General features: G+C 38.2%; 1 protein-coding gene across 6 annotated transcripts in view; it reads right to left on the bottom strand.

The window, feature by feature from the left end:
• Nucleotides 1–1,314: 1,314 nt before the first annotated feature.
• mcl1b (MCL1 apoptosis regulator, BCL2 family member b) overlaps nucleotides 1,315–26,516 on the bottom strand; it is a 37,931-nt gene continuing 12,729 nt past the window's right edge. For 3 of the 6 annotated variants that reach the window (XR_006098385.1, XR_006098384.1, XM_042423378.1), the window contains one exon: nucleotides 1,315–3,485. Coding sequence is in view for 1 of the 6 variants with exons in the window: in XM_042423378.1 (XP_042279312.1) it covers nucleotides 3,467–3,485 (19 nt within the window). In the remaining 5 variants the exon portion in view is untranslated. Of the gene's footprint in view, nucleotides 3,486–6,798; nucleotides 6,902–7,433; nucleotides 7,542–26,516 lie in introns of all 6 variants that reach the window. The other 3 variants (XR_006098382.1, XR_006098386.1, XR_006098383.1) reach the window with 2 other exon arrangements.

The following is a 26,516-nucleotide window of genomic DNA, read 5'->3' as shown; positions in this document are numbered from 1 at the left end:
TGGCACCTATCTGTCTCCTACTTTTATAAGCGACCTCATCACAAACAATAGCAGCACAGACAGGTTGTGTAACACTGTGTTCATGTAGATAAAAAAAGTAGGCCAACGCTGTTTTAAATGGCTTAAACCCTCGCAGACATTCTGGTTCCACTTAAATGATGCAATGCTCTATTATACACAGCTTAGGGTCTGAGATGTCGACTGTTAAAAACGCATGTAAACAGCAATCAAGGGTACGTCAGGTCTGCGGGATTTGTGATTGGTTGATGCAACAGGAGAGCAGTAGAGAGTCTTTATTTCACTGAAATCCAACAGAAATCCCCTCCATAATCCAGCAGACTCCCCAGAGACATTCAACAACTGTAGAGAGGAGAAAATAAATTAAAAAAAACACACCCGCCCACAAGCTTTTGGTTCTATTGAAAGCATTGGAGGCAATTGAAAAAAAGGCTTTTGGGCAACATGTCTGGTTCCAAAATCGTAGCTTAAGGATGTAGGGAGGGATTTAAAAAAAAAAAAAGAGGTGAACGTTTGTATGAAGAGTACAACACGGTGGATGGTGTTAAAGTCAGAATAAAACCTTATTTGCATTTGTATGAGAACAAAGAGCAAAGAGTTTTATTCCAAAATGAGACATCCACCTACACAGATGTGAAATTAAAGACCCGATCCCTGAACCAAATGTTCTGATCGGAAACCCGGTATCACTCCCAAGACAAACGCAACAAAATGAAATATAAGTAATTAATGTTTCTTAAAGTTAAGTTTATGAACCCAAGTCTATATTTACATGTAAGTATGATCAGTAGAGGAACATTTTTGAGTCATTGGTCAGGTGGGTTCCCAAGATGATCCGATGAGTCATAAGATGATGAAAAGGTTTAAAAAAAGTAAAGATTTCTGTTCCACAAAAAGGTTTATGTGAATGTTTTTTTCCCCCCTTTTCCTGTTTTTCTGCTTTTTGTCTTGTGAAATACTGGCTATTTTCAAATAAAAAAACATTCTCATGTCGACATTAAGGCCATAAACCTGTGATGGACAGTCACAAGTACACGTTGCCTCATTTTAAGGGGTCACGAGCCAAAAAAAGTTCAGAAAACCACCTCTTTAAATGACTGGTATTACAAAATGATTTGATTTTTATAGAGTTTTATTTGATTTTTCCATTCTTCGAAAAATATACAGTACCCGTCAAAAGTTTGGACACAGTTTCTCATTGAAGTGAATGGGAAGATGTGTCCAAACTTTTGACTGGTGCTGTATATTTTAGAGGAAATACTGCATCTATCTTCTGTAAATATCAGAAAATAGCACTCTGGAATAGAATACTTTTATTTCATATTCAAATTAGCTGCAGGATAAAAAAAAATACAGTCATAGAAAACTTTATAAAGTGCAAACAGCAAAGCATTTTCATACAACAAATTCAGTTCCATGACAACTATCTTGTAATCTGAAGAAAAGAAGTAAACAGAAGTGTCATCTGGAGTCATATTAACTAAGTTTGGTCCAAATGTAAAGTGCATTTTAACTGAATTTGAAGAAAATTGGTAAAAGAAAATGTGAAATAATGCACGTTTCCATCCACAACTGTTGCGCAAATATTAGGAGTTGGTCTCATTGCATTGCATATAATTAAAAGAGACACAGTTGAACCTTAAATGTTGGACGCCATGTGATGGAAATATGGCCTTTGTTTGTTTTATGTTTGACTTTCTCCTCTTCGCCTGCAGCTTTCTTTGTCTTTTCACTGGAAGCTTTAGAGGTTGGTCACATGCTTCATGTACGTCATGATTTATTATCTAAGTCTGTTGTGGATACATTTTTTTTTATTGATACATCAAATTTTCCACATTTCCACAGTTTTTTTTTATGCGCAAATTGAAAACAGGTGAATGGAAACGTGCTGAGAGTCAGTATATATTATATAAAGAACAGATGGTCCATTAGAAAACTCATGGAGGGTTTGATCACGTGCTTATTTAGGAAATAATGTGAGGTTTGTTTTCAACTGTTGAAACAGTGTAATAAAATAACATTCTTTAACACAAAGGGAAAACCATATGGAAGATCATAAGGGCCAAATAAAAAAGTATATATTCTAGTTCTCATACTAATCTCAGAATACTGAGACTTATGTCAGAAATCTAAAAATAAATGATAAAATACTGAATTCAGACAAAGTAATAGTTGATTCTGAGAAACAATAAGTTAAAGAATTCTGAGAAAATGTCCAGTAAGAAGAATTTTAATTCTGAGAATAAAGTCTAAGTAATTAGTAAAGTCTTTCTAAGCATTCAGATTATTATTATTTTTTCTTTTGGTTGAGATTATCAAGATTAGAATTTAAAAATGTTCTTTTTTTTTTTCACATGGCCCTTATCCTCATCCGTACACAACAGATCAAAAAGATAGAAAATAAAGATTATTGGATCAATTTTGCATTATTGAGTCTTCATATCAATAAAAAAGTGTTGTTTTAAAACAAAAGCAGGACAACCTCAAGATTAAAGAGCCAAGTAATGAAAATAAAGTCACAGATTTGAATCCTTAAATTCAGCTGGGAAGATTAATTTAGACCACAAGCCACAAAAAAACATATTTTCTCTGACTTACCACTACCAGTGGTATTGAGCCGTGCAGACAGTTTCAGTTTTATGTGTTAAGGTTCTGAGATAACTCTGATGACATGAAACTGTCTCTGAAACTTCTGCTGCCACACAAACACAAGAGAAGTGAATTGGATTTCATGGATGAATGAGGTGTCCAGAAATGACACCTGATTAACTCGAAAGCAACAGATATTTCCAGAAACAAGAACTAAAGCAAGTATTTTTATTGTCTTGTGCAGCACTTTGCTATATAAATAAAGCTTATTATCATCATTATTTTTTCTCTTCTTTACACGTTCTGCTAACTGAATGTGCTGCACTAAAGGAGTGTTTTTGTCCATTTAAGGGTAAAATAATACAATATTAAATCAAAAGCACAAATTAGTCATTTGTGTGTCAGTTTTTTTTATTTTCTCCACAACACCTACTGGTTCTGTTACAGTAGCTACCAGTGGAGGTGAGTGAGAAAATGTCTTTTTGTGATTTGGGTGAACTGACCCTTTAATCACAAATTATAAGTGCTCTGTGCACAAATAGGAAAGAGTGAAGGTCATGAAATGGTAAAAAAAAAATAAAAATGTTAAAGTGCATGGTTATTCAAAACCCTGGATAAGAGTAATAAGTGCAATTGAAGGAAGTAATTGTGCCATAAGTTGCAGGTTGTTGTTGTTTCAAAATAAAGGTGTCACGCTGTAATTCTGATAATACACAGGAAAGTGTTCAGTCCGATAGCGACGGAAGATGCAGTAGATGATGGTGCTGTAGAGCCACACTGAGACAGTCGTGTCTTTGCAGTTTTTTTTTAGGGCTGATGAACTTTATTCCAGGTTTCATTTGAAAGCGAGAGTTGGTCCTCACATTATATCACAACCCCTGTAAGAAGAGAAGAAAACAGAGATTATTACATCAATTCTCAGCAAATACTCTAAACTCAACAGTCATCATTAACAACCAGAACAACTGCAGAACTCTGGTTTCACTGCCTGTATATAAAGATGGACGTCATGACAGCTACCACAAAAGTGAAGCCAAAACATCTGGATCGTCCCCCTGGTGGCTGCTGGCTGCATTACAGGTCATAAGTCCCGCCCCCTCCATGTTAGCGGATGGGACATGAGCCAAACTACAAACTCAAAGTACATGTCAAATAAATTTTAGTTCTTATCATGCTGATGTTTGTCCATGTGCTAATTTTTCTAATTAGTTTATTTTTAATTAGTTATTTGATGATATAAAAAGGGGGTGACAGCTGCCCGACTCTACTGCACAGACTCTGGCTCCAAATGACATCATACGAGCAAGATGGCTGCTCCCAGACCAGAGATACTTTGGCTCCACTTTAACATGGCAGCAGGAAGTGGCGATGCATCATCCATATTTATATACAGTCGAAGGCTCACATGCAGATTAAAAACAGTTGCTGCCAAACAGTTAAACACGCTGTTTGTTTGCAAATGCTGGGAAATGTTGCCTGTGTCTTATCATTTCAGCTCTTTATCGGTTTTATATGTGTTTTCATGCCTCACGCCACCTCTAATATCTTGTTGTTGTTTTTAAAACAATAAAAAATTAATGATTCACCAGCCTCTGTGGGCAGATTGATGAGATCCTACACGTGTGTTTACTTTTCAAATAATGGGATCTACTTGCCAAACCAACTCCCACACTGCTGCTGGCTGCCAATCAGTTATGGGGCCGTAAACATCCGTGTTTCGAGCACTAACCTTGACCATGGTCGCTGCTAACAGCATGTGAGAAACGTACTTCTGTCTCGTCAGCTTCTTGACATGTTATGGGTGTGCTGCACACATGACTGTAAATCAACACTGCTTCGATGTTTAATCTGCTCTTGTCTTTACAGCGTTTGTGGACAGATTGTACTACAGCGTAGTTGTATTTGGCGTGGTCTTGTTTAACATGTGCTTCCACCAAGGCGTGTACCCAGTAATCCGGCTGGTATGAAGAATTAATCCAAACAGTAATTAGAAAGCAGGAATAAGAGGAACAAAAACAAACACAGACATTTAGCATAAAGCCCTATCATGTGGTGCAACATGCTGCATTTTACCCCATAAATTGCGCTTATGGATTGAAATGAATTATATGTCTGCGAGTGAATTTTGTGTCAAGAACAGAAGACAAAGAGTTAAGAGTCATTAATATGATTAGAAACTATTTTAACATTCTATTAAGTGCAGTTTTGACTATTTGTAGATGCAAAAATGTCTAAACTGAGCTATAATTTGTTAGAAATTAAAGTTTCTTGGATGTCTAGATTACATATAACTGCATTTCAACTGACTTTATTTCAATCATGACTAAATTTCAAGTCTTTGGAAGGAAATACTGTACATGAAAATAAAGTCAGTGAAATGCTGCTGAACTAACAACTACTGTACTGTGTATGTACCAAGACATAAAAACTTTTAGTTTCTAATCAAATTAAGATGGATATCTTTTCATCTGCAAACAAGTGCTTGTGCTTGTGAAACTTTGAAACTGCACTAAACCAAAGGTGAATTTGGCTCCAAGTATTACAAATGAATATGATAATGATCAACAGTATATAAGAATTTACACTTTACTCCTGCTGTGGACTGTGAGCAAGTAATCCATTGCATTACTTGCATTGCATTAAATGCATGTGGTGTGAAAAGCAGTTCTTTATATTACTTTGAAATGTGCTGCATGCAGTTCCTTAAATTGTACGCCCAGTGTGGTGACCTCAGGTAAGCACCACACTGGGCGTATCATGCACGATCAAACAGATAAGACACCGAGTTGAAAGAACACGTGACTCTCTTCTTCCTTTAGTAACAAAACACAGAATCAACAAGTCCAACAAACAAAACAAAAACAAGACAGTAAAATAAGTTGTTTGTCGTTGCTTTTTCTGACCTGGCGCCCCTATTCTGAGGAGCATGTTGTTGTTTGTCAGAGGATCATGGTCACAGTTTAAAGAAAACAACGTTGACTGCCAAACATTTGTACATCCAACCATCCACCTACATCTTTGTCCAAAGCGGTTTCATTACATAATACTATACTTCTGCTTTTTCCTCAACAGCCATAATTCTCATAGCTGCATGTGATCCATGTCATATGATGCCTGGTTTTGACTACATAATATCAGCCTGATAATTCCCCTTCCCATCAGAAGTGGGGCGTCAGGAATGAAAATGAACGTGGAGCAGGTTTTATCCCGTGTAAATAACACAGCATCCGGGACGCCTCACGACACGCGGACAGCATTTATTTGTTTTCTCTCTCAAAGCTAATTTGACTAACGTTTTTTTCCATGCACAACTGTAAACATCATAAAAGAGGAATCAGTTTGAAAGCAGAATTACATAAGTGACTTTACCGATCACCTGTCTCGAGACAACCAGCTATTATTGGTCAGGGCCCAACACATAGTCCACCACGTCTCTTGGCTAAGTCATGGCAGCAATTTATAAGTCTGAGGTCACTTAATCTGACAGAGTGATGATGCTGGAAGGCAAATATACTGTATAATGTAGTCTGATCCTGGTGTTTTGGCTGGGATTCAGACCAAAAACAACAGGACTTTACAACTCATGCGGTAAACAGTAGAAATACAGCGTTTACAAAAGTAATTACAAAGTGCATGTAAGTGGTCAATGCAGCACTTGCCAGATGAAATCTCTTGCATCAAAAGTTGGGCCAAGTTCAACTTTTTTTTTTTTTTTTTTGCTGGACAAGTCTCTGCATTTGCTTCCCCATTCTGCCAACAGACTGGCTCCATTCAAATGAATGACAGCGCTGTGTTTTTTTCATGCAGGGCTCAACTCGGTCTGAACGCAACTTTAGGCAGTTGAACAAACAACAAGCGCTCTTTGGTTTTTCTCGGTGTTTCCCCAAAATAAACGGTTATACTTCATCTTTCCCCAGTGTGGTTTACATCAACCATATCAGATTGAGCAGCCTCTAACTAGGTGCCCTTGAAAAACAAGCTTAATGCCTCATCACTCATTGGAGCTGCTTTGTGAACAACAGTAGACTGTATTTGCTATGTGGGCTTGACTGTGAATAAAAAAAAAATGCCCCGAAAGAAGCAGACATACTCAGCAAAACTCTTCACTGTCTAAATATAGGTTAAAAGGACATGAGATGACAGCCAATAATTCACACAGTGGTCTTTAACTTGTTGTGCAATCCTAATTACTCCTGATGTGATGCCTTGTATTTAGAGAGCATGTTGTCATCCAGCTATTCGGAGCCTTGATCCTGATCCTCTCTCAGCTGTCGGGCTCCTGCTGCACAGACAGCTGCAGTGACACAACGGGGGAGATTAAAAAAAAAAAAGAAAAAAAAGGAGCGCTTCTTGAAAACCTGGATAATAATCAGAGTGACTAAGAAGTGGTGTAATCATGATTATTTTCTTTGGATAGACTTGTGTCAACAGGTCCTTACAAGGACTTTGAATGATTAGATACACGAATTAGGATGTTTTGGGAAGACATTGAAGAGTTCTCATTTCCTTTGAGTGGTTAGTTTTGAATATCATTAAACGTCATTACAGTACTTTAATTGAACAGTAATTTGTTATAATATTTTTTTGAATACAGCTAAATATTGCATGTTCATTAAAGCCTTAAATGCATTTTGTCTAGCGTGCTACAGCTCTTTTCCTGAGCACAAAGGGGTCTGTTTTGCAGATGCATACTTTGTATTTTTGCATCTTTCACTCTTTAAGCTAATGGTTTGAAAAACAGGCCTGAATTAACATTTAAAATCAGAGGCTGGGTATCTTGGACTGTAGGATTATAATATTGCAAAAATAACGATGATGGCACTTACATGGGGAATTCCTCTGATAAACAGGAAGTGATGGGTTGTAGTAGCACTCAGACGTAATCATTAGAGAAATCAGGGAAGTGGGCAACACGTTGGAAACATCAAAAGCCACTGTGGAAACATCACAGCAATGAGTGCTTAGCAACAGAAATGGAGACAAATGCAAAAACACAATAACAAGCTAATTATAAAGATGTGTTTTATAGCCTTTCATAATTATTAACATCTATTTAACCTTCTCTTCCTCTCTCTCTCTTTTTCTTTTATTCAGTTTATATTGACTTACAGGAAGAGACACACCTACGATAATAACAAGTGTTGACACAGCCGAGCCTTTTCAGGCCACAGCTGCAGCATTCTCAGTTGCATTCAGTCAAATTTATCTTGTACCAAGGTCAGAATAGGTCATCAATTTAGTCTTGGTAGCAGTTTTCACAGGCTTTTTAAAACTGACAGCGATATTTAGGTACTTTCCTCTCCACCGAAAAAAAACCACTACAGCTGACATGGGCCAATAACCAAGACAGTCGCTCCGCCTCGACGCTTCAGACTCAAATATATATATATATATATATATATATATATATATATATATATATGTATATATATAGCTGACCTGTTTCATCTCGAGCTAGATTTCTGGGGGGGATTATGCATATTTCAAGATTTATAAAAAAAAAATATGGCATGTTTTTCAGTTATGATTTTGTTATTTTAATTTAACTGCACTAATTTTGCATGCTTCATATCATTATTATTATTATGACAGTGGACCAGAGGTTGAGCTCCTGGGATGAGCATGTACATGAACTTTTGGGACTTGATAATTGGGATCTTGAATGAACACACAATTTTTAATTTCCTACTAAATGTTGTACAGTTTTGATTATTTCACATGAGAGATTTCAATCTTTGTGTTTCTGTTGTTTCTTTTTCTGACTGTTTTGAAGTAAGTAGGGCCCAGCTGGAAAAAGGTGATGTTACGTACATGTGTGAGTGCTAAACACATTCAAATAATTTTGTTTTAAACTTTATATTATTATAAAGATGTAAATATTTAACATTACAGAGCAACATTTATGATTTGATACCAAGTTGTCATGGGCTTTGAGGTAAGATTAAAAAAAGGGAAATCTTCAGTTTCCTAAATTAAGTTATACAAAGTTTAATATTTCAGAAATGCTGTATATATTCATGTTGGCCAAGCCAACACTGAATTGATCTACTTATAAGTATTGTGCTTGTATCCAAAGCCTGATAAATCTTATTCTTCTGTGCCATAGACCTCCATTGTTGACCAAAAATGATTAAAAACCATAGACTATAAAAAAAAAATGGACATAGTCACTGTGATGTCACCCATTGGTTTGTGGACTGCCATTTTGAAGCCTTGAGCCTTGATTGTGGTTTTAACTGTCACCATCTTTGATTTTTGGAGCCAGGAGTGACCATATTTTGACGAGAGGGTGGAGCTAACCCTAGCGCTAGCTGCTAGCTTGGTTAGCACAGTGCATTTACAGTCTACGGTGAACTGTGATAATGCTAATGCTAATTTTCGCTAGCAAAAAAACTGGCCTAAAACCATTAAAACAAAATGTATTTAGCAGAAAAACTGAACATCCGACCCCTTAGAGGGTCTTTTATCACAACCAAACACTGAACAAGACTATTTTAGGCAACCAAAATGTTACAATGAACTTTCATGAACTGAAAACACACTGTGAAATAGCAGCAGCAGCTACGCCTATACTCTGTGAATCTTGGGGTTACGCCATGGTTATGTTACATAATCAACATTGTCACTGTGGTAGCAAGCGACAATGTAGCCACTCCCTAAGGCATACACTGCTTTATCATCTATTTCATTTAAATGGGACCATAATTTACAAAATGAACATGATGCTGTATTGAAGAAGACTTGAAACTAGCGATTGAGACCATAAACTCATCAGACTTCCATAAAATCTGACATCTTTTTGCAACCAGTGGTCACCCACTGCTTCCCATTAGAAAGAATGCAGGTCTCAGACACTTCTGCATTGGCTACCCGCTTGTTAAAAGCATGTCAGTGAGTCACAATGTTGAACTGGGTGAAATGTTCCTTGGCCACAAAGGTCATGGTTGCAGTAATTTATTTAGAAATGACAGTGGCTCCAAAGACAAATAACAGCATCATGTTTTTAATCAGCAGTTTTCTTGTATGGCAGAATCTTTGTACTGAAGTTCTCTGGTAGATTTACTATGTAGTACAAAGTCAAGGGGTTATGATATGTAGCAGAACAGGCTAGCAAAGTGCTGTAAACAGAACCATGTTCCTGCACACGCTCAGTGGAATCTGCCTTACACAGAACTACTCTCTGGAGACTGAAAATGTGATTTCAGTTTTTAGTCTTTGGAGCAGTTTCTAAACAAATTAACGTGACCATAATCTTTAGGAAGAAGAAACATGTCACCCAGTGCAGCGGTGTGGCTAGCTGACGTGTTTTTAACTGTTTTTGGACAACAATGGAGGTCTACGGCACAGAGGATTAAGACATATCAGGCTTTGGATGCATGCTTGTAAATAGATGAGCTCATTGTTGGTTTGGCTCTGCACATGAGAACACTTTTTGTTATGTATTCATTTAGTACAAAATTATTTTACTACCTCAGCTATGTAATGTTTTTAAAATGTCTGATTGGGTTTCTTTCAAGCCACCTGTGCACATAGTGTTTTAATTACAAGGGTCATAAAAAATAAAACAAAACAAACAAATAAAAAAACCCAACAATTAATTGTTTCCTGATGGCAAACTGAATTTGTTGAAAGATGAGTCACTTCCTTAAAGTGATAAGATACCAGTATACTTGTGAAGGAAAAGACATGGGTGAGTGAGCATTCCTTCATTGTTTCAACCAATCACACACACACACACAAATGTGAATGCCTGCATACATACTTTGGTTTCAGGTGAAGTTAAGTCCTCCATGTAAACAATGCTTGAACTGTGTGTTACATGCACTCTGGGCTGATGTGTTCTCCTCTCGAGCTGCTGTTTGCCTTCACTGTCAGCTGATGTTGTTTATCTCGGCGCTGCTGACTTGCTCATGAGGCTCTTCCTCCAGAGAAATGCGTGGGAATATTATTGTTACTTGGGATCTGCTTGACTGCCAGTAACCTCACTGTCCTGTCGCCTCACGTTGCACTCGCTTCACTACTACACACACACACACACACACACACACACACACACACACACACACACACACACACACACACACACACACACACACACACACACCTTCCTGTGTATCCAAAACAAAAGGAAAAAACTGGAAAAACCAATCTCTGGGTGTCTCTAATAAAGAGAGCAGGTTGGATCTTGACTTGTCAGACGCTAACAGCATTTGCATTGCCAGCTGTTGGCTGGTTGGCTTTCTATTGTCTTTGTCAGGGCAGTGCTTCAAAGCCTACCTTCCTATTCAAAACAGGGACAAAGGCCAAGGCTGAAGAGTTCTAATGATTCGCAGCTGAAACAAATGCTCTCGCTATTCCTGTTTAACCATCTGTGCCTCAAATAGCCTCCAACAAACACACAATCCCCTTTACATCATAACCAGGAAATCAAATCGCAGCAGTACACAGCCTTATTCATGAATGTGGGTTAAAGTAGAACGCAATGTTCCCAGGACTTTTTTTTTTTTTTTTTTTCTTATCCTGGCTGTCTGGACTGATGCCCGCCCTATCCTCATTCTTCCCATTCCTCCCAAGCACAGCCACAAAACTGCTCCTCTCCCTGTGCTTTGTGTTAAAGTTCTGCAACAAAAAATGCTGATTGCAGTAGGATAAGGGCGAAAAAAGTAGAGACAGAGATGATGAGAGAGAGAATGAAAGGTGGAGCTGCAGGCTGACAGGCGTTTACAGGTATATGACTTTGCCAAAGACAAGCCTGCTCTTGTGAGTTTGCTTTGAAATACATCATTGGGTAAATTTGCTTTAGGAGGAAGCAAACACAGTCAGCTGATGGATGAGCTGGGGAAAAATAGACAGACAGAGAGAGTAAACAGCCTAGTCGACATGTTTTAAATGACGTCTAGCTTTAGCAGTTTATGGAAAAAATGAGAGAGAAACTGGGAAACACACATGTGGAGGTAAAAGGGAACAGAAACATGTCGTCAGCGGTAATATGGTTCAAAGTTTGTGCTTTTCGTGGCTCGGAAAAGCAGATGATCGTGACAATAGGGAGTAAAGGTCACAAAACAGGAAGTGGACCTCTGTGCTTAGACAATGATGGGAAGTTTTGTTAATTAATTTTTGTTCTGAGATGATACCGCAGGGCCAGCAGGAACAAGTATGAGAGTGAGTCAGAATTCAATCTGGTTAGATTTTGCTTAGCCAAATGGAACGTAAAGACCTAAAACAGCAGAAAAGACAGACCACACAGCTGTGAAGGCATACAGATCGAAACAGATATCACTTAGTCATGATGTCATCCATTTCCTGTTTAGACTGTGTCCGACTGTGTGATTTGGCGGATTTTCCACAGATGGCTGACCCGATATACTGATGACTTGGATTTTAATTAGAATCAGGTTGGAGTTCACATGGACGCCACATGACTCATCCTAAAACAGCCAATGACAAATCACCTTTAAAGAGATACTTCACTCAAAACTCCCTCCAAGCCCTGTGCTGTACTTCAGAGACTGTGGTACGATTGAAATTCACGACAATGTATTTAAAAAGTTTTCACGGTGGAATAAAAGTCGAAATGGCAAAACAAACTTTTCAAATGACTCTTGCAGAAAAAACTACTTCTCCACTGTCTGACTAATAATGATCTTTTTGGTCAAACCTTGTCAAGTTCACGTACAGGTGAGGTGAGCTGGCACAATTAGAGAGCCTGCCTCCTGCTCTTCTATTGGTCAGATCTGCTCTGTCCAAGCTCACTCATTGGCTGGTCTGACGCTGCATAGTTTAAGGTTTAAGCAGGGGTTTTCACTCCTTTTTACCACAATGAACTATTGTTTTTCCTTTTTTTTAAACTTTTTTTTATTGTGGAATATAGTTATTTTTATCTATTATTTCATTTTAGTGGTATTTATTTCCTATGAAACACTGAAATTAACTTTGGTTGGATGGAACACTGTAATTTCCATGACTTTATGGATGAATAAATTGATCCATGAACCTTAAAGAGAACTGAAAGGAGACTGAATCAGGTGGAATTAAATAGCAGCCTTGAGTCTGATGTTTATAGAGATTTAGACCAATCAGTGAGCCAGAGGTGGCGTCCCTTGGCTAGCCTAATTGTGAGATATAGGATAGAGCAGCTCTGACCAATAAAAGAGCCGGATGTGACTGCTAGCAGGTTTGACAGTGGTGCGTGTGAACACTGAGATGAAAGCAGTGTATTTAGTCATATATAGTAAAGAGGATATGACTGTTCTATGAGGCAATCGGAGAGGAATTTTACAATGGACGCTGTAACTGTCTTTTACACTTCCTGTCCTTCTTGTTAGGAGAGAAGCATAATGGTTGATGATCAGTATGATGACATTTGAGCTGGCTGCTCCTTAGCTACATCAGCTGATGGAGGCACTCATTCACTCTCTCTGGCTTCCACACTTTTATTTTGGTTGTATTTGGGTTTTTCTTTTAGTTGCCTTTCATTTATGTTAAATAAACCTATTTAAAGTTACAACTCATAGCCCACATGGTCTTCCCCTCCTTCGTCCAACCTCGAGCAGGGTGTGAGGAATCATGATTCAGTTTCAGAATGACACCCGCCTGGTATAATTTACACATGTGGTTTGGCAAAGGAGGAGGGGTACAGGAAATACCGCGGTTAGAGTTGTAAACATAAACTGCAGGAGCTATCATGGCAAGAGTGCAAACAACAAGTTGTGAAATAAGACAGCGTTTAATCAAATATTTCACAGTCATTAACATCTGTCACTGTCCTTACAGTCCACTCTGCTACAGCCAAGCAGCATCTCCTCTTGTCTGTTGCTAGATTCTTCGCTCTACAGTTATAAAACAAGAATATAAATAAACAATATTCCCTGAACGAGAGGTCAATCCCACCGTCCTCGATTTCATAAGTTTCGGTCTGACTGCACCATTAGTAACTAAATTTCAATAATGTACACACAGCAGAGGTCATCACAGGTCAAACATTTGAATCCAATCCAAGACAGAATGATGGAAAACAGGCCCGCCATGCATTAACACGTTTTTTTTAAAAATAAAGGAAAAAAGACTTGATATGAAAGGGGAAACACGGATAATTAGACCAAATCCAAAATTTGGTCGACCTGAATAGACTCAAATAGACACTGGCAGCAACATGACGCCTCAAAAATTACCGAGCAACTACGGTTGAAAACACTTCCAATGTACTGTATGTCAAGTTTCCTGCACTTCACAGCTCACACACTCCATATGCCTCAAAAAAATTCTCTTTTGATGTTTAAAATGAATCATATGATCAAAGCTCATACCAAGTATGAAAGTGAATATGATTTGGACCCGGGCCAGGTCTTTGTCACTGGGAACCAAGTGCACAGGTGAAGGAGTATTAGTATAGTACAGTATGTAGTATAGGAGTATTTTGATATATAAATTGTGTGGTTTTTGTGCAGGAGTTTTTATTCTGAAGAATTGTGCAGTAGTCTTGTTACTGTTGCTGCTGCTGTAGGAAAACAAGCTAAATATTTCTGATCATGTCCTCTGTTCTCCATGAAGAAACCAACCTGTAACAGCCACCGTTAAAGTCTAGAAGAGCTGAGTGTTTCAAATTATAAAGATTGGTTTTTGGGTGGGATATCACTCTAACACAGCTGCTCTTATCACCAAGGACTGAAACTTGTGTAGGTGTGTCGCTCTTTAAAACTGCAATATGAAACTGAGCTCTGTCTCTTTAAGGAGCGTGGGCGAGCAGTGAAAGAATGCAGAGAGAGAGCCAAACACTGCCTTTTAAAAGAGATGTGTATTTCCCCCGTCCACAGACTCCTGCGTCGGGACCTTTAATGAAGTTTGATATTTGCGTGGGAGGCAATGGCAAAAGTTCGCCAGTATTTCACTCAAAACACCGAAGGTGTGAGATTTTTTTCAGGTGTGGGGGTGGAAAAAGCACAGACTTACAGGAAAGCTGTCAGATAAACATGCTTTTCTGGATATGACTTGAGGTTATGACAAGGAAATTACTGGAACTTAAGAAAACAAGAGACCATAGAGAGGCAAAATATGTTTAAACAGGTAAACAAAGCATCTTAAATTGGTTTTATTTACATGTTAGCAGCCTGAGGTGCACTCCTTATTCTTGAGACATGGTTTGGAAGGAACCCCTGATATTTGATGGGTGTTATCCACCCAGCCACAAAAATGATCTTTAAAAAAAACAGCCAGAGGGAGAAACTGTTCTTCCAAAAACCAAGAGGACTCATTTGCATTCCTACACAAGGTCATGTGCAAGAAAATGATTTATTTTCCATAATTTTGGTACCAGATGCCCTGGTGTATTGGCAGACTCGGATCCTGTACTTATGGTTCTCAGGGTTTGGATCTGTTTCATGACATTAGTTGAAAGCTTGTCTACCTTCCTCTTCCTCTCTCTCCTCTAAAGACTATCTAGTAACTTCTATAATTCCTCTGTAATTAAGATGCAGTAACATTAAACCAGAGAGCATGATCAAGAGAAAACATACTTTCAGCGTGGAGGAGTGCATACAGAAACTCCTCCAGGGAAACACAACATTGTTCCTGCTCTCTTGCGGAGCCCCTTCAGGGTCCAGTGAAAGGGCTCTCTGCATTCCTTTGCACTAAGCGCTTGTTTATCTGAACTCACAGGAGGCATGGCTGGATGTTAGTGAAGCCTGACAACACTTCGGATCACTGAGCTAATGCAACGCAGTTCATGTGCACTCCAGGCCCCCTGCATGTGACCACCTGAGCTTGTCGGGTGAAGTCCAGGGTAAAGACACCTGAGATTTGTCATCACACCTGCAGGGTCAGCAGTCTGCTTGTGTTATCTTTACAGATCAGATTTTAGGTTTTCAGTAAGGGAAGAAAATATCTGCGCACGAGTTTTGATTCCTGCATTAGTCACATTACAATAAACCCAAATTGAAGAGTGCAAAAGTGAAAAAGCAGTTGGAGCAAATTGTAAGCTGTAAGTACAAGTTGAAGTTTGATGATCTCGAAATCGTTTAAGTAATTATTGAGCAACATGAACACTAGCTTATAGCTGAATTCTATAATCAGCTTGCTATCATCCCCATAATGATGTTCATGAGATATTGATGTTTGGCAGGTATACTGTAATGTTCTCCATCTTAGTTTAGGGTATTAGCATGTTACCATTTGCTAATTAGCTAAAACCCAAAGTACAGCTCAGGTTGATGGCTCAGGTCATTCATTTGAAAAGTTAAGGGATCACCAAGTTATTTCAATTCATCCTCTTGAGAACATGAATATCAATACTAGTTTCAATGGCAAACCATCATACAGATGTTGATATTTCACTGGAAATGTGGATCTGTGGATGGGAACCATGAATGTCTGTAAAAGAATCCATTTATAGTTGTTAAGATATTTCAGACTGGTCCAAAGTGGTGAACCAACCAACTGACCCACATTGTCATCCCTAGAGCCACACTGTTAGCATGGTTAAAGATGCCAAATGCCTTCTCAAACACAACAATTTGCTGCTTTTTTTCTGTTTTACATCATAGTAAATTTAATCTCCTCGGATTTGAGACTGTTAGTCAGACATAACAAGCAAGTTGTGATGGGCATTTTCACTATTGTTTGGCATTTTATAGTCAAATCTAATAATTAGACTAAAACTAGACTGATATATCAGGCCAACATCTACATTACATTAAATGTCCAAATTCGGCCAACCATACTCCATCTCTACGATGATAAAAAAGTACAGTCAGCCTGCAATTAAAAGTTGCTGCACATTTTTGAATTAATTAGATTGTTCAGATACATTTTTGTAAATTAATCCTCATCTTTCCCAGATTTTCTCCCAGTCACAGAAATACAGGTGTGAAGGGTTTCCCTGCCTGAAGCGTTAACGTGCTTCTACCCTTGAAACAATCTGAATACAGTTTAGAGATTGTTTAATGATGGTTTAAATGGGATTTCAGGTTTGCCTTACACATTTCTAGTATGCAAAATAGGGATTATGAGCTATGAAATATTAGCTCTCTGCAATTCAACAAATACAGTATCTGTTTACACAAACTCAGCCAGTCATTGTTGCTGTTCTGTATATAATAGACAAACAAGAGAAAGAAATAAGAAACAAGAAAAACAGGTCATTCTTTGTCACAAGACGCATGTGTGTAAATAAAGATATATAGGTTTGTGGAAATAAGGGAATCAACAATGAGGAATGCTTCTCCTCAACCTTGAGCGGATGTCCTTGCTCATGTGCTTTCATTGGTCTGAGAGGCCGGCTATCTCTATAATTAATCAGTGCACGTTACACCATATTCGCACATGGGACTGTTTTCTCAGGAGAGCTCCTTACCATCTGTCTCACGCCTATCATGTTTCATTGCCAGAACCTGATACAGTTTCAGTTGTCGTCTATTTCCCCAAGACATACTGTCCAACCTGGATGTTTTTGTTTGCATAGAGGTTTGTTGACTTGCTGGATTCAAACCTCCAACACAGAATCTAAAAGTCACCCAGGATGTGGTATATCCAGTAGAGCTAAGGCAATGTAATGCAACTGGACTTGCATTAGATTCTTGAAGATGTGACGTCTGACAAAAGCCCCTTTTTGACCAAAAGGTTTCAGGAACTATGGAACCTAAGTGGTAAACAAGTTGAAGCAGCCACAGTGTGTGTTTGACCAATCAGTGTTGGTTGGCCCTGCAAACCAGGGATCAGGGACTTTTTTTTAAGCATCTGGGACTATCCTACAGGGACTAAATTTAGTTGAAATGCATGTTTACTCCCTGAATTCCCCAAAAGGTTCTTGGTCCCCTTGGAAAGTTCTCTTGGCAGAAATGCCATAAACAAAACAGGCACTTTCTGACAATGTGTCAGTATTTTCCGTAATCCATATTTTAACACTATCACAGGCCAAAGAGTTGTGAAAAAGTTGAAAAGAGTTGTGCAAAGAAGATTTTGGCAAAACGCTCATCCGAGTAGACAAGTGAAAAAGTACATGACAGGCAGGACTTTGCTTTACGTCAAAAAGGAGATTATCTGCTTTACAGCACAGAACAAAAGGGTCCTGACACCCTTTTGTAAGCTATACACCCATTCAAACCTTGACCCGTGTGACTCTAATGACTCTCACAAGACAGCCAGGTGGACTAGTGACCCACGTGATGTGACCTCAATGACTCTTCAGGTGTAAACAACCCTACAGAGGTTAAACAACTTGGACTCCCTACCAGTCAGACTATGAAGATGCCTTTTGGTTGAGAAGTGAAACATCTTCAAGAATCTAAAGCAAGTCCTGTTGCCCTTGACTTGCCTCGACCTTCTGGATATAAAACACACCAGAGAATAAGTGGATTTAGGGGAAATGGTCTTCATTTCTATTTTATAAAATCAAATAAGAACTGATTGCAATAAAAATGCTGCTGGGAGAAAAGATAAAGCCACTGGAAACCCAAATCCACAATAGACTTCTAAGTATGTAATGTAGGGTCTTATACATAATGGTTAGTATCTAAATGTATTAGACATTAGTTTCAATCCAAATTCGAAATATTCTCATTTAAGTTTTTGCAAACTTTCCTAACATTGGGTTTCAATTAGGCGTGGTTATGCTCGGACATTTATTACGAAAATTACGCAAAAAATTTCACCAATCAATCATAAACGATGTGCTGTGGTATACTTATTGTCTCATTTCTGTTTGCCGGAGTTTTTGTGTTATTCGTAGCGTTTCTGCATCTCGACCTAGTTCCTTTAGCTTAGCAGTTAGCAATGACTTCCCTCTCTCCCTCTAACTCTCCTGCTCTCTCTTGCTCAGTGTGTCTTATGTTTAGCTATTCACCTGCCTCCTTTAGTGCTAATGGTACATATAATAAATGCAGTATATTTACCATGTTGGAGGTGAGGCTCAGTGAATTACAAGCATGGCTCCGCACCATGGAAACCCAGTCGTTAGCTACTGTAGTTAGCCAGCCCTCAGTAGCCGGTGCGGGTGTCAGTCAAAACGTGATCTGCCTCGCCTACATGGTCTTGGGAAATGGTCTAAACAGCAAATTTGCTGTTTTTTTTTATACCACGTTTTCTAATAGTTATCCATTATCTATTCTATCTATTCAGTTATCTATTCCAGAGGCTTTAAGTATGAGGGTCATTGTCTGTGGTCTGTCACTGACCTTTGACAGTTCGGTCAGTTTGCTTTGGACCTCTGGTCCTGGTATGAAGATACGGTTCAAATGATACACTACATCAGCCCATGATACCCTGATGTCAACAAAACTGTGATGACAATGGAAAATTTTAAAAACGTCCAATGTCTGACAAAAGCCCCTTTTTGATCAAATGTTTCAGGAACTATGGAACCTGAGTGGTAAACAAGTTGAAGCAGCCACAGTGTGTGTTTGACCAATCAGTGATGGTCGGCCCTGCCAACCCCACCCTTAAAATTCCCCTTACCTTTGGAAAGTACCACCCCTGGATCAGGGACTTTTTTTAAGCGTCTGGGACTATTCTGCAGGGACTAAATTCAGTCGAAACGCACGTTTACTCCCCGAGTTCCCCAAAAGGTTCTTGGTCCCCTTGGAAAGTTCTTTCTGCAGAAACGCCATAAACAAAACAGGCACTTTCTGACAACGTGTCAGTATTTGCTGTATTTTAAAACTATCGCAGGCCAAAGAGTTGTGAAAAAGTTGAAAAGAGTTGTGCAAAGAAGATTTTGGCAAAACCGAGTAGACAAGTGAAAAAGTAGATGACAGGCAGGACTTTGCATTACGTCACAAAGGAGATTATCTGCTTTACAGCACAGAACTAGAAGCTTGCACACAACTTTTCTCATTCTTTATGTAGATTTGACCATCATCTCCAGTGGTAATATAATCATTATACTCACTAAGTTAACAACTAAGATCTGGGAATGCTGTAACATTGCTAAAAACAAGTCCAACAAGGAGAGGAACATGAACAGTCGTGTTTTAAACAAATCCCCCAGGCTAGCCAAACTAATTTGGAAGAGAAAATAAGTTTAAAGTTGTTGCCCAAACATTCATCACAGTTTACCAAAGATATATTAAGACAACTTTATACTGTGTTCCAGGATGGCACCCCATTCATTCCAATGAGGATTACTAATTAGGCGCATATTTGCCAAAAAGGTTTTTCAGACTTCCTTGAGCTTCCATGTAATTGTGCCCATAAATCATGTGCACTTAAGTCCAGATGGCTTCCTGTTGGCTGCCCACACACATAATAGCATGAAAATAATTAACTAACTTGGCTCAAATTCTCATAATAAAAAGGTAATTTCAGGGTGTGTTCAGGTGTATATGATGCTAAAAAATGCATTAATTATTTTACAGTATTTGTTTTTCTGACTGTGGACATTACGCCAAAATTGTGCCAAAAATTGTGCTGACTCTAAGGGGTACTAGTTTACAGCCTTCCTGGTTCAAGCTTTGATCCAATGTAATTACCGTAGTTGTAGGCACAAAGTGTGCAATGAAGGATTTTTACTAAAATTTCATGTGCACTCACTTTGGGTTTTAACTCCAAATAAGGTAGTTAGATAATCTGGCATAACTGTTGGCATGTTTATATTGTGGCTGGTCCTCTGCTCATTCATTTCTTGTCCAGTCTTATCAGACTTCTTTTTTGGTGATTTCACAGAATTCCCAGAATTCCCTGATAATAGCAATTGCTTTGGTAAGTACAGTATCACCAAAACTGATGGAAATTATGTCCAAAACCAACAAACTAATACCCAAGGCATAATAAACAAGAATTTGATTCAGTTTCAGGTTAGCTCACATTTATCGTCATTGTCCTTATCCTGATTGCTCATCAAATTGAAAGCAGGCAGAAAAGCGTAGACAAGAATCATTCCTTTTGCAAGGGGATGCAGATAGGCTCAAGTGAAATGTGGTCATAATTCAGAGAAACACAAAATGTAGCGTCACTTCAAGATCAAATGCACTCAGAACAGTTTGTCCTCGTAGAGGTCAGATAACCTATCAGACTTATCTGAGGAATCTGCTTTCAGTCAGCAGCGACTAAGGTCACAGGACAAACTGCAGTATAACATGATTGCTTTCGATTTATTATAGCGTAAAACATACATGTAGGATCAGAATAACAGTTCAACATTGGCAGCAGGTTTTTGTACCTCCATTTTTACTGAATACTGCATAAATTGAACAAATGTGGACTGTTATAAACAAGCTTTGTGTATTCTGAAATCCCAGAAATGTTATCCACAATACCATAGTTGGGTATCAAGTTTGCAAACAGTTCCAGTGGTCAGATATGAACACTTGTCTCTGATCATAAACTATTTAAATAGCCGAGCTGAATGGAGAATGATATCACTCCCTAGTGGGGTTATATTTGCTTCCTGTTTCCTTGAACCTGAAAGTATTTATCTTTTGTTTGTGTGGGTGTGAGAGTGTTGAGGGGGGTGGAGGGATATAGGATGAAGTGAAAAGGAGTGCTTACTCTACTCACGTGAAGTCACGTGGAGGAGGCTGTTGTTTACAGCCCATTTCCAACATGCACTTCAACTAGTAAATACTCTGTTGCAATCATGTGGGAGTTTATTTTCAATGTAAGACCCTCCAGCGATTTGTCAGACCAAGTAAGATTTTCAAAAATCTTCTGCCATGGTTCCAGCAGGAACATTAACAACATGTCATTTGTATTTATAGTCTGATATATCTTAGTCCTGCAGCCGCCACGGTGACTCCAGCAGCTGTTTTACTGTTTGTTTGTGCCATCGAGCATCAATAAAACAACAAAAGCAGGAACCACATGTAAAGCACTTAATCTTCCTTTTGAAAGTACTTCTTTGATGGTTAATATGGTGTGCCTCTCTTGTTTCAAATTGAGCTTTTTGCATTGATGATCAAACTCGAGCTACGGGTATTAAGCCACTGTTTTCCGAAAAAATTAAAAAAAACAAACTTCGAAACTTCAGCAGATTGAGTGACATCACTTACTGCTGATTCAAAGACATTTATGAAATCCTCAAAGACTTCTCTAGTGTGATTGTCTGGTATACCAGCCCAGAATCCCCAGTAGGGCCACAAAAAACTACTATTTTCATTATCAATTAATCTATTGACTATTTTGTCAATTAACTGATAAGTTGTTTGGTCTATAAAATGTCATAAAATGGTGAAAAGTGTTGATCACTGTTTCTGAAACCCAAAGGTGACGTCCTCAAATGTCTTCTTTTGTCCAAAGCCAACCAATATTCACATATGAGAAGCTGAAACAAGAGTATTATGGTATTTTTTCTTCAAAATGATTAATTTTCTATCAGCTGATCGACTAACTGCTGCAGCTATAATACCTAGAAATTACATCCATATTGGAGGGTTTCGCACCTCACAATTTACTTCGTAGCACCAACATTCAGGGCCCATGCAAGAAGTAGTGCGTCCTGTATGTAGCAAGGCAGAAAGTGTGTGTAGAGTTCATTTGACTCTAATGAAGGGGGCCAGAGTTGCTGTCTTACTGTTTACTTTTTTTGTAAACACAATGTTTTCCTTACCTAACATTGATCATACCATAACCATAGTATATCTGCAATACAGTAATACGGCACCTGAAGACATTGTAAAAAGCGTGACTTTTCTTATACATTACCATTGGATGTAAAAAAAATAAATAAATAAAAAATGTAATCCAGGGTTTTGCAGAATCCTACAAAATTGATGTCCTTGTCTGGTTATAGGGTCGGATTATAGACTGATTTGAGGATTATAGACATCAAAAGTGTTTAAACATCATCTGTCCTGTATTCATCTTTACACAAGTTACTTAAAATACATGGGTGGCACAAACAGCAAACAAATATCTATCATTTTTGTAGTCTGAGGCTGAATTTTGAACAATTTCTTGTGAGTGCTATAAGAAAAACTGGCCATCTGTTTGTAATGGTGGAGTCATGTGGGAACACATTCCATTCATTACCATTTTCTGCACACGAGTACAGAAATGTGAGTGTCTTGCTTCCTCACTCAGATGACTGGGTTTTATTTTACTGACTTCCTAGTTCCTTGGCCAGGGAGGCCAGTGATCTCTGGGAACATTAATTAAGTGCATTATGCCAAATCAAGTCCTGGACAGAACATGCTGGTAAATAGCATTCTTCCGATCAGCAGGTTAAGAAACACGTGTGTTATGCGCAGAAATCTGTCATACTGACTGAATTCATGTAAATGGATCTAAGCTCACTGTTGACGGAAGCAAATACAGAAATGCAAACAGCTCCTGTGCAAATAGACTCAGACTCAGATCAGGTAGCGTATGGCCCGTGGTAAACATGCTGCATGCATTATGCACATTTCATGCAGCTGTACACCGGATAGCACCTGGCAGCTTGGTGCTCTTTCATTATTGTTCATTCAGTACACAAGTTAAACGCAACTGCTCAGGTGCTTCAGGTGCTTTTTTGAAAACATAGAAAAACAAACCCTAACACACAGGTGCTTTGTGTTCTGTCCACTGCAAAATCTGAGTGAACTTTTCTCTTGCTTAATATAAACAGCCATGCAAAAGGGACTTCAGACCTGTGTTGCACTGTTAAGGTGTGTTCTGCAGACAGGTAACTCATAGTGAAGCATTTTTCAATTAAATTTATCTTATCTTTGGAAAGCCGAGACGAAAAACAAACATGTATAACCAGCAAAAATAATAATCTTTGAAGCATGCCATTGATCTTATTAGTTAACTGACTCTGATCCATCATAATTGCCATCATAATAAGCCCACCACCAACGCAGTCATTTTTCAGACAGTTTCAGCCCGTGCTTTCCCTATTGATCTGATTTTACAGCCCTATTAAGCCTACGCTTCATTAAGAAAAAAAAATTCCCATATCAGATTTAAGCCAACGGTTTCCTGTTATCACAACATGTTTGGCCTTGGGGCAGGGCGCAACAGTCATTCAGGGCCAAATGTGTAATAATGCAAATGTAAAGGCACCTTGGGCCAACTTGTATGATTACATAAAAGTTAAAAATAAATTATAATACATGATGAAACTGGTATCATGGTGAGTATCTCTTAATGCTCTCAAATCTATGAATCTGTCCCACTGACAATTACAACCCCCAGATGTATGTAGATATCAACAGAGTTATGAATCATTAACAGCTGAAACTTCCTACAATAAACTAATTAATGATTTATGCTATTATTGTTATTATTGTAAAGCAGTTATCAAAACAGAAGTGCTTCGATGTTTACTTGATCAACTGAAATGATAAAAATTAACTCCAAACACACTGGAGATCATTTGAGTTCATTGTATTTACTTTTTTAGATTTTAGACATGATGAAACATAAGTGATCATTTAGGGGTTTTTAAGAATAACACTAGATTTTTTCTATATTTTCTTGTTGTCAACAAATCCCATAAAAAGACAAAAGCATCTCTGTACTTACTGACATCCCTACCTTGTTTGTGACTCTCAGACAAGGTTTTTTTTTTTAAGAAAAAGTTACCCAAACAGTGGAAAAAATTAATTTGTTTGGGACTATTTTCAGCTGTGGGTGAATACTTTTTTTGGTGCTCCAGTGAGTATTTACAGCAGCAGGTTGGTGTATGTGGTATTGACACAGAATAAACTCCAGTGTGTGTCTTCATGGTTGTTTTTGGACAACATGGAGCTGTACGGAACAGAGGAATAAGATTAATTGTTGGTTTGAACTGTACATGAGATTTGTTTAATAAGAAAGTGCTAAACCTCTTTGGTTTTAAGGAATTTTAATTCTAATACAGAAGGATTTAGATACTAAAACACTGGATTAAACCATCAGCAGATATAAAAAGTCACAAATATCAATAAAATACAGTTGAGCAGCATTCATGGCAGAATTTGAGTGGATTATATTTTCAAATAGTATTTTCTGTAGCAACCTTTTCTTTGTTTCTGTGAAGTGGCGAGCCAACGACGTAGGGATCAACACTTTACCAAACAGTCTTTTTTTCTGGTAATATGAAGGCGACAGGCTGGAGCTGGCAGGTCTCTTTGTGTCTTTGGTTATCAGCTGAGCGCTTATTTTGTCTGTGCTGTAATCCCCCCCCATCGTCATCTATGGGGGAGGATGAAAGACTTCAGCTCTGACCCAAATTCACAGAAAGGCCTTGAGAGACAAAACAAAAGCTGATAGAAAAGTCCCTAATTATCATTTTGTATAGATTTGTAGGTACGCTCTGTGGCCTGCGACAGGGGAACCACGCACTGAAAACAGTAATTTAATGTGCTTACTAAAACATTTATCAGCTGTAAGTCAGAGCCAGGACAACACAACAATATGTGCTGAGCTCAATTTAGTGATCTGGAGCAACAGGATAAAATCTGGTGCTGGAAGGTGAACTAGAAGCATTTGCCCCTCTACTTCCCAAGTGCCTCCGAGCAAGGCAACTCAGAACAGCAGGCTACTAAATGACCAACAATCAGTGTTTAACTGGCGACCTCCCAGGTGTGACTGTGTCTAACTGCATGAGTGTGGAGCAGAAGGTTTTAAATGTTCAGAGCATTTGAAGTCATGTTTACTTGTTTCCTTTTGTTTCTTCTGATCCAAGATTCCAGAAAATGTCTCATTGTAGAAAATGTCTCGTTGTAATTTGAACTTTAGTTTGCAAGTGTAATCAACCAACTGTGAAAAAACTACACTGTTATAAGGACAAGGGTTTCAGTGTTTTACAGGTAAGATAGAAGTCATAAAATAACACTATTAAAATGAACTAAGGGAAAACCACAACCTGGACTGATACTTAAATTACAGACTTGAATTTAGCTTCATGGCGTTTACTCACGTCGCTCTCTCCTGACTAGATCCTTGCTTGTCTTGTATTAACTCCTGTGTGTGTGTCACTTTGGATAAAAGCATCTGCTAAATTAAATTGTGACAGGAATTTATGGAATTATGTGATTCTACCTTTGCTGCCTAAACATTTTGCTACCAAACCTCCATCCAATAATCAAGCTACCAAAGTTACATTTGTCTTGTCAATGAAACTTCAGTCGAGCCAGTGAAACTTGCAGTTGGGTTTAGCAAATTTTGACCACTTGTGGGTAACATAGTAGACTTCAAAACAAATTCCTAGTAATAAACTTTGTTAAATCAAGTCTTATAGCTATCATATTAGCAATCCTATACATAATGTTGTAAATCAAACAGAGACAGAGCAACATGAACATCCCATTGGACTCCTCTTTCTCAACACGTTTCATTCTCTGTTTGGTTCTCCAACTTCTGAGAAAAAGTATCTGACTCTTTTTAGTGTGCCAAATATTTGCTCTTCACCAATCTTTGCTACTCTATTATTTCACACATAGCAGCTGAAACTGACGGTTTATTATAGGCGTGCTGGTGACAGCCAGAGGGACTCAACTAGATGGGCTATGAAACCAATAAATTAGCTCAATAAATGAGCAAAAATCTGCAAGGCTGCACAACATGATGTTGATTCTCAGTGGGATAATAAAAAAAAAAAAAAAAAAATCACACTGCAGTGAGTCATTTGATCCCATGTCAAATAAAAATATTGCTTAGTGGAGCTGTAATGTTAGCCATAAATTTTCGTTTTTGTTTGCATTGCTATCTGATTTTCAAAAGCGGATTCTGAATGCTGTGTGATATGAAGAAAAACCAGTCACAAACATACGCATAACACAAGCGATGCGGAGAGATGGAGAGCAGGAAAACAATGTAGCCACAGGAAACAAGTGGAACAAACTAAACTTTTCAACCCTGATTTGAACCAAAGAAAACAAACCGTAGGTGTGATCACACCACGTATTAAAAGAATGTCATTTTCCATGTTCGATGTCTTTCATGTGGCTTGACAGTTGGTTTAATAAAATTAAGTATAAGACTGGAAACAACTACATTTTGCTGATAGGAGCGTTTTT

This window comes from Thunnus maccoyii, chromosome 10, assembly GCF_910596095.1.
Source record: "Thunnus maccoyii chromosome 10, fThuMac1.1, whole genome shotgun sequence".
NCBI lineage: Eukaryota > Metazoa > Chordata > Actinopteri > Scombriformes > Scombridae > Thunnus > Thunnus maccoyii.
This window is presented reverse-complemented; position numbering and strand designations above follow the sequence as displayed.